Source organism: Tupaia chinensis, unplaced genomic scaffold (genome assembly GCF_000334495.1).
Source record: "Tupaia chinensis unplaced genomic scaffold, TupChi_1.0 Scaffold144346_1, whole genome shotgun sequence".
In the NCBI taxonomy this organism is placed as follows: domain Eukaryota; kingdom Metazoa; phylum Chordata; class Mammalia; order Scandentia; family Tupaiidae; genus Tupaia; species Tupaia belangeri.
The window spans coordinates 1,293,112-1,308,160 of NW_006204205.1; the positions used below are offsets into that span (position 1 = coordinate 1,293,112).

General features: G+C 40.3%; 1 protein-coding gene across 5 annotated transcripts; it reads right to left on the reverse strand.

Moving 5' to 3' along the window:
• Positions 1–4,748: 4,748 nt before the first annotated feature.
• On the reverse strand, positions 4,749–14,982 carry CUNH5orf24 (chromosome unknown C5orf24 homolog). 5 transcript variants are annotated; one of them, XR_003547565.1, is made up of 3 exons: positions 14,906–14,982; positions 5,868–9,231; positions 4,749–5,760 (listed from the first exon to the last, which is right to left on the reverse strand). XR_003547565.1 is itself a non-coding variant. In XM_014583591.2 (3 exons), exons 2-3 carry the CDS (start codon positions 9,226–9,228, stop codon positions 5,900–5,902), a joined length of 447 nt encoding a protein of 148 aa, XP_014439077.1. In that variant the 5' UTR covers positions 9,229–9,231; positions 14,906–14,981; the 3' UTR covers positions 4,749–5,899. The 5 variants fall into 5 exon arrangements, 4 of the variants coding, with proteins under 4 accessions (XP_014439077.1, XP_006166912.1, XP_006166910.1 ...); XM_014583591.2 differs by having other exon boundaries at positions 4,749–5,919; positions 8,802–9,231; positions 14,906–14,981; XM_006166850.3 differs by having other exon boundaries at positions 4,749–7,087; positions 8,802–9,231; positions 14,906–14,981.
• Positions 14,983–15,049: the final 67 nt, after the last annotated feature.

Here is a 15,049-nt window from a genome sequence, read left to right on the forward strand (position 1 = left end):
CTCTCTGTCTCTCCATCAAGCGCCCTCTATATCAAAAATCCTTAAGAAGAAATTGACAACATTATTGTGAGCTCAAGTCTTTGAAAGGCTGCATGGAATATACAGGACAGTTATGAGTGGGAAATAGGCTAATCTTTATCCGAGCCATTGCATTTTAGGGTCTTTTACAATTATCATTACCATACGGCCTAACTGATACACAGGGTATACACAGGCAGATGAAATAGAAAACTTCATATCCTCATAAATATTGCAATTTCAAATAATATGAAAAACAGCATTAGTTACAAAAATATAGAAATTAGAAATTTCTGTAACTAGTTACATTTCTTAAACAGAAAGAACTGATAAGTCATTTGAGGCCAATTAACAAAATCAGCAAAAAAACTACCAAGTAAAAATAGAAAGGGTACATGGAGGGACCAGCAAATGGTCTAATGGTTATGTCACTGGACTCCCATGTAGTAGTTGACCATAGTTCATGTCCCAGACTTGGTGGCTTAAAACTCACGCCAGGCACATGTGCATGCATGCTCAACCCCCAGGGGGTGATGTCTCACTTTGTCTATGTCACTCCTATAGCAAAAATCTCCCTCTAAAAAAAGGGTACATGGAAAAAGAACGTATGTGTCTGGAGTGTGTACGTCACATGCAGCTTTAAGACTGAGGTAACTGCACTCTATACACAACTTCTTATACCCTCGAAAAGCTAGCCCAAGGATAAAGGGACAGATTATAGACAATAAACCACAAATTACCTTCTTAGAAGTCACAAACTGGCAACAAGCAGATGAAAGCCAAAATGAGATTCTGTACATAAGAGAGTATGCTGAGACTGGGCCTGCAGGCAGTGTGGAGGTTGAGGGCGCTGGACTCCCACATGGCTGACCACGGTTCGAGTCCCAGACCTGGTGGCTTACTTTCTCACTCACTCTCTCTGGTCAAATTGGAAAGTAAGAATAATGAAAAATAAAGTTAAATAAAGTAATTCTTAAAAGAAAAAGATTATGGGAACCAGCAGTTAGCGTAATGGCTATGTCGCTGGACTCCCACGTAGTCGACCGTGGTCTGCGTCCTGGACCCGGTGGTTTCCCCCCTGGGGGGTGATTTCTCGCTTTCTGTCTGTATGTCTCTCTGTCCTGTCTGGCGAGTGCACGCGCCCTATAGTGAAAACCTCTCCAAAAAAAAAAGAGAGTATGCTGAGACCATATGGAAACAAGCACCTGGCAGAGGGGACTAAAAATTTAAAGTCATGGGGAACCAGCAGGAAGTCATGGGGAACCAGCAGGTAGCATGGTAGTTAAAGCGCTGGACACTCCCACATGGCCAACCACAGTTTGAGTCCCAGACCTGGTGGCTTGCTTTCTCGCTTTCCTTCTCTCCTCTAGCTCTCTATGTCTTTGGTCCAATTGAAGTCATGGGGAACCAGCAGGAAGTCATGGGGAACCAGCAGGTAGCATGGTAGTTAAAGCGCTGGACACTCCCACATGGCCAACCACAGTTTGAGTCCCAGACCTGGTGGCTTGCTTTCTCGCTTTCCTTCTCTCCTCTAGCTCTCTATGTCTTTGGTCCAATTGAAATATGTGAATGAAAAAATAAATAATTTTTAAAAAATTAATGAAAAAGACAAATGACGAAAGAAAAAATCCTGGGGAACCAGCAGTTGGCGTAATGGCTATGTCGCTGGACTCCCGCGTAGTCGACTGCAGTTCGCGTCCCAGACCCAGTGGCTTAAGACTCATGCCAGGTGCGTGTGTGCCCAAGATCCCAAGAGGAGAATGGAGAAGGGATTGCGGCGTGACCATCCCCTCTAGGGGGTGATTTCTCGCTTTCTGTCTCTATGTCTCTCTCTGTCTGGCGAGCGCACGCGCCCTATAGCGAAAAAACCTCTCTTAAAAAAAAAAAAAAAAAGGAAAAAATCCTGTAACTTATTCTATCACCCTCCTTCTAAGAAGCTACCGCAGAGCCCCTCGGTTCTCACAACACAAAGATCAGAGATAAAAAAAAAAAACATAGTTTCCCACAGCTACATTTATCTGCCTGCAGAGATAAGAAAAAAAAAATTATTGGTTTTCCAAAGTCATGTTTATCTATCTCAGAATTAGTGCAAAAACAACTGCTACTAAAAAGAGACCCATTTTTAAAAAAATTTCCAAAGTAAGGGTAAGAGAACAGCTACCCTCAGGTTTTGGAATGAGATAAGGCAAGGATGCACGTGCTTGGGCGATCCCTGGCTAGGTCTATGATCCTTGGCACGTTACGTAAACTCTATGGGAATCAAGTCCTCGTACCAGTAAAAAAAGTATTCCAACTCTAGCACCATCCAGAAATCTGCAATGACTTAAAACTGTGTTAAGTACTTACCATATGCCAAACACTCTAAGAAGGCATTACTACTACACCCTATTACACTCTGAACCCATGGGGTTTTCTATTTTTTATAAAGGATTTTATAGTTGGCATTACTTTGGAAGCAGCTCCAAGTTCCCTCTAAGGCAGGCTACATTACAGTGCAGTCTAGATTTGCCAACAGCTACGACAGGCACTTGTGCAGGTTACTTCACCTCTGCCACTGTAACGCCCTCATAGAAACTGGGCACTGAAATTCCCACCTACGTCATGGACTACATGTGACGCACATCTAGAAACATCATTTACTGAGGTTTAATGATGAAATCCTCACAAAAGCAGAACACAGTATTTTGGGTGCTAACTGTAGGGAGCAGACAGATCTGGGCAAAACACTAGTGACTTTTTAAAGTAGATATAGTATTTGTGCTGACACTCCAAGACAAGCAAAAGCTCTAACAAGGACATCTACTTTGGCATGGCAGGGCAGTGTAAATGAAAGGACGCTGGGTGTTGGGACCAGCAGACGGTGTACTGGTGATGTCGCTGGACTCCCACATAGTTGACCAGTTTAAGACCTGGACCTGGCGACTTCAAACTCACATTGGGCATGTGTGTATGTGTGCCTAAGAGCCTGAGAAGAAAACTGAGAAGGGACTGTGATGTGGACATTCTCCCTGGGGGGTGATTTCACGCTTTTTGTCTCTCTGGCAAGCACGTGGCACCCTATAGAAAAATTGCTCTTAAAAAAGAGAAAAAAAAGGAAGCTGTGTGTCAGAGGTGGTTTATTTAGAACCACGGGATGCAAGATGCTTCACAGCTGCGGCCAACAATAGAAAATACCTGGCTTTACCTTCTGCTTCTTCCTCCTCCCCCATTGCTCTATAAAATAAACCTGGAGGGGAGGGAGAAGAAACCTGGGAACAGCTCAGTGCTACTGTGATCTCATCAGACATGCCCGGTCTGCCTGATCCCTGCTTTTCTCCACTTGTCTGTCTGTTCTTGCCAAATCTGCCACCACTCCCACTGGGGGGAGGGGGCTGTCCCCACCTCTCCTTTGCCTTGCAGATCTCAGAAGTTAACAAAGCAGTATGTATGGGGGTCAGCAGGTGGCACGGTGGTTAAGGTGCCAGATTCCCACAAGGCCGATGGCGGTTCAAGTCCTGGGCCTGCAGGCCTGAAAATCACACACACCTGGTGTGTGCGTGTGCATACCCCAAATCTCAAGAGAATGGAAGAGAAGGGATTTCAGCATGGCCACCCCCCCTCCCCCCGCAGTGATTTCTCACTTTCCCTGTCTCTGGCAAGCATACATGCCCTATGGCAAAAAACAAACGGGGGGGGGGGGGGAGGGCGTGGAGGAGTCACAAACCAGCACCAGGTAAGCCACACAATCTATAAACAAGTATACTTTATTTGTTAAAAGAATGATCCTATTTAACTTTATTTATTTATTTTCATTCATTGGACCAGAGAGGGACAGAAACAGATGTGGGGCAGAGGGGCAGTGAGAAAGCAAGCCACCAGGTTCAGGACCTGGCGACTTGCTTTCTCACTCCCTCTCTCTGTTTCTCCCTGGTCAAACTGAATAATAAATAAATAATTCTTTAAACAAAAACAAACAAACAAACAAAAAAACAGGAAGTAGGGGCCAACAGATGACGTTGAAGGCAGCTGGATCCCACACATTCAACTGAGGTTCAAGTCCCAGACCCTGTGGTTTGTAAAACACACTGGAGAAACCAGCAGATGATGTAATAGTTACATGGCTGGACTCCTGTGTAGTCGACTACAGTTTGAATCCCGGACCCAACAGCTTAAAACTCACACCCGCCGTGTGTGTGTGTGTGTGTGTGTGTGTGTGTGTGTGTGTCCAAAATCCCAGAGGAGAATGGAGAAGGAATTGCAGCATGGCCATTCCTCCAGGGAATGATTTCTCACTTTCTGTCTCTCCAGTGAGTACATGCACCCTATAGCAAAAATTATCTTTGAGAGAGAGAGAGAGAGAGAGAGAGAGAGAAGGAAGGAAGGAAGGAAGGAAGGAAGGGAGGAAAAAAGGGAGGAAAGAAGAACTCACTGGGCACATGTGTACATATGCCCAAAATCTGGAGAAGAGAATGGAGGACAACGGGTTGCAGCATGGCCATCTCCAGGGTGTGTGTGTGTGTGTGTGTGTGTGTGTGTGTGTGATTTCTCACTTTCCTTCTCTGTCTCTCCCCAATGAGAGCACACATCCAAGGGCAAAAACCTAAAAAACAAAAAGGAAAAATACAGAGGGGCAGATTTCAGAAAGTAAAACATACAAATACAAGATCCATGGTCAGGAAAAGTTTTTACCTTTTGCTATTTCCCTATTTGAAAAGTACTACGCCAAAAAATAAAGCAATAAACACAGCTGGTTTTAAGGTAATGACTTTATTAATAAATATACATCCATATGATGATGTAGATACAAATCATGAACACTACTCCATTCCCATACACATAATTGCACACGAGTAGCTCAAGTTCATGGACATAAAAACATACACAGTATCTATTCAGACTTTTTACAGCAGAGGACAGCGTGCTTATTATCAGTTAATTGGTAATTATTCTCTCCATAATTATTTGTGTTTGAAAAAGGAAACTGTGAAAACTTAAAAGAATCAAAGTGGTCTGATTACTTTAAATCACACACTTGATTTACGATAGCATTAAATTTTCCAAAAATTAAATACATTATATGTGAGAGTACAGATTTATCTACTTGAGGGGAGGAAGGAGGAAAAAAGGGGAAAAGATTTAGATACATCCTAGAGTTTAATAGCATATAGATAAGGTATAATAAAAACAAAAACATAATAGCATCAACATTTTTTATGTCCAAGGAAAATAATGTTTTGTTGTGAAATTTTTTTACTTCACTATAAAGGGATCATAAAATTTTACTGCATACAGAGACAATGACTGACAGAGTAGCAGTTATCAATATCCCCTGAACTGTTCTTTTTAAAGCTTCACAAAATGTAAAAGAGAGGCTGAATTTTTTTTCTTTAGCTCATACACTGTGGTTATTCTTACACTGGATGGGTCATCTTTAACCTCATGAATAGATCAATTATGTTATCCTCCGTAACTCAAAGAAACTGTTTTTATTTCAAGAAAATATACATGTAAATTCACACAAACATCAGTTTGGAATATTTCTTTGACAGATGTTTCTTTTAAAAAGTAAATTAAAAATATAAACTTTTAGTCTAATTGAAACACTGATTTAAAAAATGTACCCAAATACTTCAAATTAAACCAGATACTACTTATTTTCTTCCAATATGTAGTGCCAGTATATGTATTTTTAAATCCAGTGCAAAACTCCAAAGATAGTATCAAAATCATCCCGTAGTAAAGATTAGTTATGCAAGGTAATATCTGTCAAAAAATGAAAACTTCATCTGTATTAGCTTCTTATTTGTTAATATAATAATAAATAAGGCATGTTAATATATGTTTTAAAGAAAAAAGTAAAGCAAACTTACTTGAATAGCAGATCTTTTTCTGACCAACAGTTTTAATATAGAATAGTGAAACCTAGTTGTGAAGAACAGAATTACAAAGTATAAAATTAGCAATTTACCTTTTGAAGAACAATCATACAGTGGAGGGAAAAGGCCAGTTTTCCCTACTGATTATATGAAAGTATAGGCAACTGTTAACATGCTATTTCAGTGTTTATCATGACAAGAGACAGTGTTACAAAAGATGCACAATGTAGTCTTTAGGTTATATAGAAGTAAAAATATTTTATATTTTAAGACTTCATCCATGTTATCACTTAGATGTCTTTCTCTTCAGCATGGCACCAGTAAACTGTTCACAAGGAGAAAAGTAAGTGGAAGCAGGAGATGCTCACCAGTGTACAGATCTAATACTCCAGGTAACTGCTCACATGAACAGTAAATTCAGCTTTCTAAATGGTGTTATCCATTCACAACGGCAGCCAGTAGCCCCTTTTTTTCCCTGGGACATAGCTCCTGATAATAAACACTGTTATGAGCATACCTCTTTTAGTTAATTTCACCATTTCATAAACATGTATACAAAATTAATTATACAATGATACACCTGCTTTTACCTTCTGACACACAGCACAGCACCACTGAGTAGATGTGCTGGAGGGAAACGAATACAGAAAAGGTACGGGGCAAGAGGGGCTATGTGTAACAAAATCAGGCATGAAAAGGAAACGTCAAATGGACTTACTATAAAACAACATACAACAAAATCCTTGACGATGGCATATATTATTCTACAGTACAACATTTAATGAAACTACCTTCAGACACTAGCTGGAAAGATTTCTAAGCAGCAAAATGCTAAACATCATCTTGAAAAACTGCTAAATGACAGATAAAGAAAAAAAGTGGAAGATTAACATATGAATAAAAATGCAAGCATTTGTGTGTCAGAAGTTATACTGTTCTGAGTAAATTATTAAAAAGTTTTATAGTTTAAGCTTCTGCAAGAAGAAACTCTTGTAGCAATTTAGCTGCCAGAATGTTAGGACTGATTATGTAGTCATCCAACATTGCTCTCTACGGTTTGTGCAAAGCTAGTATTGTTGAGGTCACTGTCATAGAAGCCAGTGCACACAGAGTCCCCACATACAATGCAACACCTCTTACTGTAAAGAGCAGCATAAAGTCCAACTCATTGTGTCAGGCATCACTGGAACACCTGAAGGCTTGCTGCTTTTTTCCTGATAAAAAAGGTACGAAACATGACATCCATTTGCAATCAGAGTTTGCATTGACTGAGAGCAAGCCCAAATAACACAATATGCGTCCTTTTAAAATTTTAATTATTTTAAAAGTTTTTGGGTCCTGCATATCTACATTTTAATCTCAAAGGCATTTTAAACCATGAGTACAAACACTGCAACTTTAATTTAAAGTTCACTGGAATTTTTTCAAATCTAAGTTTACAGTATTTAGAACTCAGAATAAATAAAATGTATAGTAACAAGAAAGATTACTTTCAGAAAGGAGGGAAGAGCACTTTTTCCTCTTTCTCTGCTATATATCTCTACCAGATACTTCTATCTTGCTTCTAAAGCAAACATTATTGGAGAAAATTTTTTTTTTGTTTTGGATAGAGTGGTCTCACTGGAGACACAGTAAGATTTTTAATTAAACTAACCAATGTTATTTTTTTTCATGTTTCATGCATAGATGGATTCTTATATATTTCTTAATATTTGGGTTCTGACGGTCAGGAAACTGCATTCTGTTTGTACCAGTTTTACAGTCTACCATTCAATTTGTGTCCTTTGGTAGATATAAACCTGAAAACACAGTAAGTGCTAATGCAATGGGACAACTCAAAAAAACTAAAAAATTCCAAATAGATGAGCAACACTGTTTTTAAACATAATACTTTAAAACTTGCTAAGTATATGAAAATCAAAATGTAGTGCTATAACTCCATGCAGACCTTAAGAATGTTTTTATATTGTATTAAATTCGCTATTTTCAGAATGCACTGTATTTCACAAAAGTTTGTGGTTTTTATAAAATAGTTTAAATTTTCTGTAAATATGAATTGTTTGTAGTGTTTGGTACATATGTTTTTAGGCAATTAAAAATACACAACCTTCACTCCTGAAAGGCAAATATTAAAGAATTATTTTAGGAATAATGGTTAAATCAATTAATGCCATGTAAATCAATAAATAAGAAGCGCTTAACCTAGAACTTTAAAAATAAGATTTTTAACATCTGAAGTCTAAGTAAATGCCAAAACACACAAGTATCTGTCTCTGGTCTCATGAAAATAAATGTTACAAAGACTCACACAGCCATTACTCTCAAGTAATCCTGAATCATTAGTTTGCTTTTGCGCTCCATCAGTGAAAAATACCTTAGATAGTATCTTTATTATACTGTAGGCTTACTTCACAAACAAATGGGGGTATAATGGTTTCAGTTGTATAGCACATGAAGCATCTATTTAGCAAGGAAGGCCCAAAAGCAGTAAGGAAATGAGACGTGACCATAACTTTAAAGGAAAAGCAAAAATGGTTTAGTTAGGTGTTACGCTTGGACCTATGTACAGATACAATGCCACTGCTCATGCCCTGAGTGCATCTGTCAGCATATGGCAGCTATGGAGCAAAACCAGAAAAACGCTTAAAAATTAAAAACAAACAAAACCAGGAACACAAATTTGGAAAGCCCAGGCCATAAAGTTATGTGTATGTCAAGATAAAAATCAAGAAACTTTGGGATTATTCACAATCTTCCTTCTAAACCTGGCCCTCCTATCCTGCCTCCTTCACTCGTTGGGTGGCTTGACTTCGCTGCTGGTTTCCTCTACCCCGTGAACTGCTCTGCCATGCATCATAGGGTAAGGAAAGGCAGCAGTGCCACAGCCATAACCAAGATCGGCAAGACGGGATAGAGCTTTAATGCTACCTGGAGGTCTCCCTGGGCTGACTTTGTATCCCGCAGCTTTAGTTGTACCCAAAGGTCTGCCTGGACTTGTCTTAAATCCAGCCGCTTTGGTGGTACCCAGGGGTCTGCCTGTGCTGGTCCGGTATCCCGCTGATTTGGTGGTTCCTGAAGGCCGGCCACGCTTACCAGATCGGTTGAGATTTTTCTTTTTTTTAAGTTCATCTTTTATCTCTATGTTTCTGCCACTCGTAGTCTGCAAGTGTGTTTCATTTAATGGGTCTTGCCTCTGACAAACCATTGGTTTGTGGCTGACTGCGTGACTGTATTTGTTTTGCTGGGAGGAATATATGTCAAACTGATCAGCAGCTCTCATGGCATCTTCATTGAGACAGGAAGGCTTGCCAGGCCCACAGAAAGCTGGATTACTGCTTGCAACGGGATGCATCATTTTCTACCAAAAATAAAAGACAAATATGCATAAATACACATATACAAATATATCTGTATGACAGCATTCAGTGAGAAAACAGTCTGTCTTCTAACAGCTACCCAGATTACCTAAAATTAGGCTGACAGGCAACATTCCAGACCATTTATAAACAAACATACATCAGCAGATTCAAAGATACTTCTTTTTCTCAGTTTAATCATGGGAAGGAACAAATGTCCCATTAGAATTCAATGAAGACACAGATTTAGGAGTCATAATTAGAAACTGGGAAAGTGCATAGGTAGAAAACAAATGTTACATTTTGTAGGGTTTTTTCCCTTCTAGATTATTAAACCTTCAAATACATAGTAAAGACAAAAATTCTATCATGGGGGCCAGCAAATGGCATGGTGGTTAAGGCACTGGACTCCCACATGGCCGACCACAGTTCAAGTCTCGGAACTGGTGGCTTGCTTTCTCACCCCCACCCCCTGCCGTCTCTTTCTGATCAAACTGGAAAATAATAATGATAATAATAAATAAAAGTTAAATAAAATACTTTAAAAAAAAAAATTCTATCATGATCATTTTTCCAGTTTGCCTAATTTTCTTAGAATACTTTTCTTTGGCCTTTTATATTTCTCAAATATGTACCTCTGATCTGATCAGTTTCCACAAGATGAAAATGCCATCATTATTAAAATTTATTATTTACACAGAACGATTAGTGTACATTACACTTGACAAAATATGCCCAGCAAAGAACACACTCTCTTGCCCCAAGGTACTGACTCTCTTCAAAAATACTCTACCCCCCAAAAAAAACAACTCTACCCAAATGGAAGGCAGTACCAATACAAAGGGTAAACAAAGGCTTCCATTAGCTGGAATGAACATTTATATAAACAGTTAATATTTATACTACAAAAATATGGACAACAACCATAATAAAACAGCTCATGGACCAAACAGTGGTATGGCGATTAGGGTGGTTGGATCCCCCATTGCGGACTGCATGGTTTAGGCCCTAAACCTGGTGGACTGAAAAACACACTAATACTTATGTGCCCAAAATCCCAAAAGGAAAAATGGAGGAGAAGGGATTGCAGTGTGACCATCTTTCTCTCTCTCTCTGCTTCTTTCCAGTGAGCGCAGACACAGTCTAGCAAATTAAGAAAAAAAAAAAAAAAAGGAAACACTTCTTACTTTAAAGGTATAGTTATCTAACAAAAAGCTGCATATAACACTACTTTCTCCCTTGATTATAAAACACAGAATGGACCTTCTCTTACAGGAGTCCTCCAACTTATTAACGATAGCCCAAAGTCTCTATTTTGTCTGTGAGAACAGACCCATCATCTTTTTCACTTTATAAACAATGGATTAAAACCACCAGGACAAGTCAGTCCTAAACAGTCTTACCAATTAGACATATGGGAAATGACAATTTTATGGAATATGTTATTATACTGCAATGAGATAAGAAAGATAGATAAAGATATGGGTTCCAATTCAGATTTAGAAAAAGAGTCACAAATGTATATTAGAAGTCTAGCCCCAAGTTGTAAGGAAATGCCTGCTTGCATCCTCCCTACATGGAAAATTGTACCAGGACCTGTTATGAAAATAGTTACTCCCAAAGGCCACAAACAGATAATCTTATGTCAGTTTATAAAGGCAAAAGGAAATGGGAATCAAGTCATAGAATCAATCTATATTAAATTACTAAATATTTGCTGAGAATCAGTGAATACAGAGCTGTTGGCCAACGGGATTAACAGTCTTTATGAAGGAAAAGTATCTACGAGAAGCTTTTTTTTTTCATGGCAGAAGCCTTATAAACCTGAGAATATAAAACAAGACCAGACTAAATACAAATATTAAAAGAACAATTTTTCATTCATTCCCCAAGGATAGAAGGAGAATTAGGTTATTAATTATCACTCCACTAGCTTGAACCTAATTTCGGATGAGAAATAAGAGACCCTCAAGATGAGTTCCAAATATAGTATTAGCAGGCAGTTAACAGTTTCTGAGTATTTTTCTAAGTGCCAGGCAATAAGCTTGGCACTTTGCACATTATTGGACTTAATCTTCAGTACAGGTCTATGAGAAACACTTTTCTTCTTTTATTATTTTTTGCCATAAGGTGTGCACTCATCCGAGAGTGAGCGAACGAGCGAGCGAGCGAGGCTAAGTGAGAAATCACCTGAGGGGGTCTCCTACAGTCTCTCAGGATTTGAGACCTACACACGCTTGGAGTGTTTTTCAGGCCACTGGGTGTGGGGCTCAAACACCTGTGGAGTTGGCCACATGGGATCCAGCGCCTTAATCACATTGCCACTTGCTGGCCCCAGAAAAAAAAAATATTATTATTAGTTCTGTTTTACAGAATCATAGGGATAGACTTTAAGCAACCTGCCAGAGTCAGTCATCAGGAAATGGTAAAGTCAAAATTTAAATTATCTAACTCTACAACCAACGATTTACAACCTAGCATACAGCCACTCCAGGGCCGTTCAAGGCAGCACTACCATTTCAGTCAGGTAATTCTTCGTTGTGCATTGTAGGGTGTATGGCAGCACCGTAACCTGTACCAACTACCAGGTGTCAGCAACAGCACTTCTCTCCCTCTCCCCAAACGTGTGACAACCAAAAACTTCCCCAGATACTGCCATTCCTGACCAGGAGAATCACTCAGCTATGTTAAAACGAAAACAAAACAAACAAAAAACCCAAGTGAAAATATATGTTTTTAAATTCACCTCTTTAGCGCTTCCATTTCCCAATATCCAGAAATCCTTTCTGATGGTAACACTACAAAGCTAAACAGCCTGTTTTCCAAATAGAAGAAAAGCTAATCTTTTTTTTTTTTTTTTTGAGAGATTTTCACTGTAGGGCACGTGCGCTCGCCAGACAGAGAGAGAGAGACATAGAGACAGAAAGTGAGAAATCACCCCCCAGGGGGGATGGTCATGCGGCAATCCCTTCTCCTCCATTCTCCTCTCGGGATCTTGGGCACGCACGCACAGGCGCCCGGCATGAGTTTTAAGCCACCGGGTCCGGGACACGAACCGCGGTCGACTACGTGGGAGTCCAGCGACATAGCCATTACGCTAACTGCTGGTTCCCAAGAAAAGCTAATCTTGAGATCTGGGAAAAGACCAACCACATTCTTCTGTCCTCCAATTTATAAGCTAATTGAGAAATACAGAGAGACTAGGTAGGAACCAAAAACAGTTTACTGCCCAAAAAATGGTATATGCCTGCCTAGAATAGGTATATGCAATGGAGAAACTATATGCAAACACAAGGAAAAGCACCAGACAACAACACGAGAAAAAGTGAACCCGTTTTTGAATCTTAATAATCAGTAACGAAGGGAAGAAAATATTTCTTCCAGGGACCAGCAGTTGGCATAATGGCTCTGTCGCTGGACTCCCACGATGTAGACTTTGGTTCGAGTCCCAGAGCTGGTAGCTTAAACTCATGCCAGGCGCGTGTGCGTGCGTGCCCAAGATCCCAAGAGGAGAATGGAGGAGAAGAAACTGTGGTGTGGCCATCCCCCCTGGGGGGGTGATTTCTTGCTTTCTGTCTCTCTGTCTTTCTGGCAAGCGCACAGACCCTTTAGCAAAAACCTCTGAAGAAAAAAAAGAAAAGAAAAGAAAATATTTCTTCCTACAATCTGACTCAACATTTTATAGTTCATGTTTTTCTAATTCCTATCCTTACAAAAACCTTCCTCTGGACCTTCTTTTCCTTACTTCATTTTCTCTTAATATTTTTTTAAATAATTATTTTATTTTTATTTATTCATTCATGTATTTTTTAATTTGACCAGAGAGAGACAGAGGTTGAGAGTGAGAGAGAGGAAGTGAGAAAGCAAGCCACCAGATTCAGGACTTGAACCCTAGTCGGCCATGTGGGAGTGTCCAGCTGGGTCCAGGACTGAAATGACTATCAGCCATGTGGGAGTCCATTGCCTTAACCACCACATCGCCTGCTGGCTCCACTATGTCATTCTTCTTTCTTTTCTTTTTCTTTCTTTCTTTTTTTTTTTTTTTTTTTTTAGATATTCTTGCTATAGGGAGCATGCACTTGCTGGAGAGAGACGGAGACAGAAAGCAAGAAACAGAATCCCACCCCCCCTCCCCTCTCCTCCCTCTCCACGGGGGCGGGGCAGCCCATGCCACAATCCCCTCTCCTCCATTCTTCTACCTGGACTTGGGCATGCACAAAACAAATGCCCAGCTTGAGTTTCAAGCCACCAGGTCCATTACTTGAACAGAGTGTGTGGTGTCTTAACCATTATGTCACCTGCTGATCCCCAAAAACAGATTTCTAAGCTCTAGGACACAAAAGAGTAATAGTTATGCTGTTTAATCCAGTGGTAAAACAATGAGATGCTAACTTAACATTTCTAAAGTGGATGTCTCTGTATGTTCTATATTTTCCTTTTCTGCTACTGCAAAGAAATCAGTATTCTGCTTACTCAATAACTAACAAACTGGACAAGAAATATACTATGACAATTACAGAAACAGTTAACTAGAAAAGGAAACAGAACTGAAACCAATTCTTTCCTATTTTCATACTACAACGTTAAGACAGAAATCTGCACCATTCAATCCTTGTGTACATAACCATCACATATATATTTATATGCAGGATATATATACACGTGCACATTCAGTATGTGCATTAACCTTACACTTCGTAGTGCCTGCCACCTCCTATTTCAAGGCCTGTCGGCTAAGTATTCTTTAAAAACACGTCCCATACGGAATTCATTGAAAAGATGAAGGCCACGTTTCCTAAGATTGCAAGAACGAATACCACATTTCTAGAAAGTACAGCCCAAATAGAAGCCAAGAGTTATAGAACAAACTGTAGACCAAAGATGAAAGATCACTTCTTAGAAAAGCCCACTGAATGGACGGGTTAAATAAGGTAAACAGTCTATGCTCCGACTGTGACTAAGCTGGCACTTTTGAAGCCTGCCATTCCTGAAGCGTTCCACTGGGTTTAACCCTCACCGGCTCTCCATGAGCCATTCTTCACGGAGCAACTCCCTCCCCTTCTCTTCCTGAACGTGGCAGTCAATTTAGTCAACATAAGAGATACAAGTATTTTTAGCAACTTCGCCATCCATTCACGAAGCTTTCTAAACATGGAGAAAGTCTTCCTTTCAAGAAATCCAAGTTCTATTCTCCTCCAGAGACCAAAACATCACATAGTTGTCAGAGATTTATTTCAGGGCATTTGGCTAAAACGACACAGTCGTGTTATAACCCTAAATAGAGCGTCCACCTGCGACCCACCTAATTCACTCTGAAAGTCTATTCAGCAAAGGCCAGGGGCTCCACACCCCGCCTCACCACGGAAAGTTTTGATCCCGGGACAGAACACAAATAACGGCCTCCTTTGTCTTTTTTCTACTCCTCAATCGTGCCCCTCGGCGCAGTTTCCCCATAGCTAGAATCCTAGTTAGACACGAAGCTTTTAAACGTGTATTACCTGCTGTGTGCCCGAACGCGACTATTTATGTTTTAGGATTAATAAGTTTACAGAAGCTACACGCCCACATCAGAGAAAATGTTGTGCATCCTCCGAAAATCGAAATTTGCAACCCGCCGTCCGTCCCCCCGGAGTTCTGCGAGCGTGGAAGTACCCAGGCCACCCCGGTCCAGCCGACCTCTAACCGGCAGGCTTTTACGAAGCGGAGGCTGGGAGGCTGGGAGGCTGGGAAGCTGGGAGGCTGCGGCTGACCTCCCGAAGAAAAGAAAGGGTGGCCCCTCCCCCCGGCGCCGGCACTCCCCCTCCCCCAGCAATGGCTCCA

What these genes read in the sequence shown, in the direction of transcription:
- CUNH5orf24 (XM_006166848.3), bottom strand. Translation starts at nt 9,228, where the DNA reads ATGATGCATCCCGTTGCAAGCAGTAATCCAGCTTTCTGTGGGCCTGGC.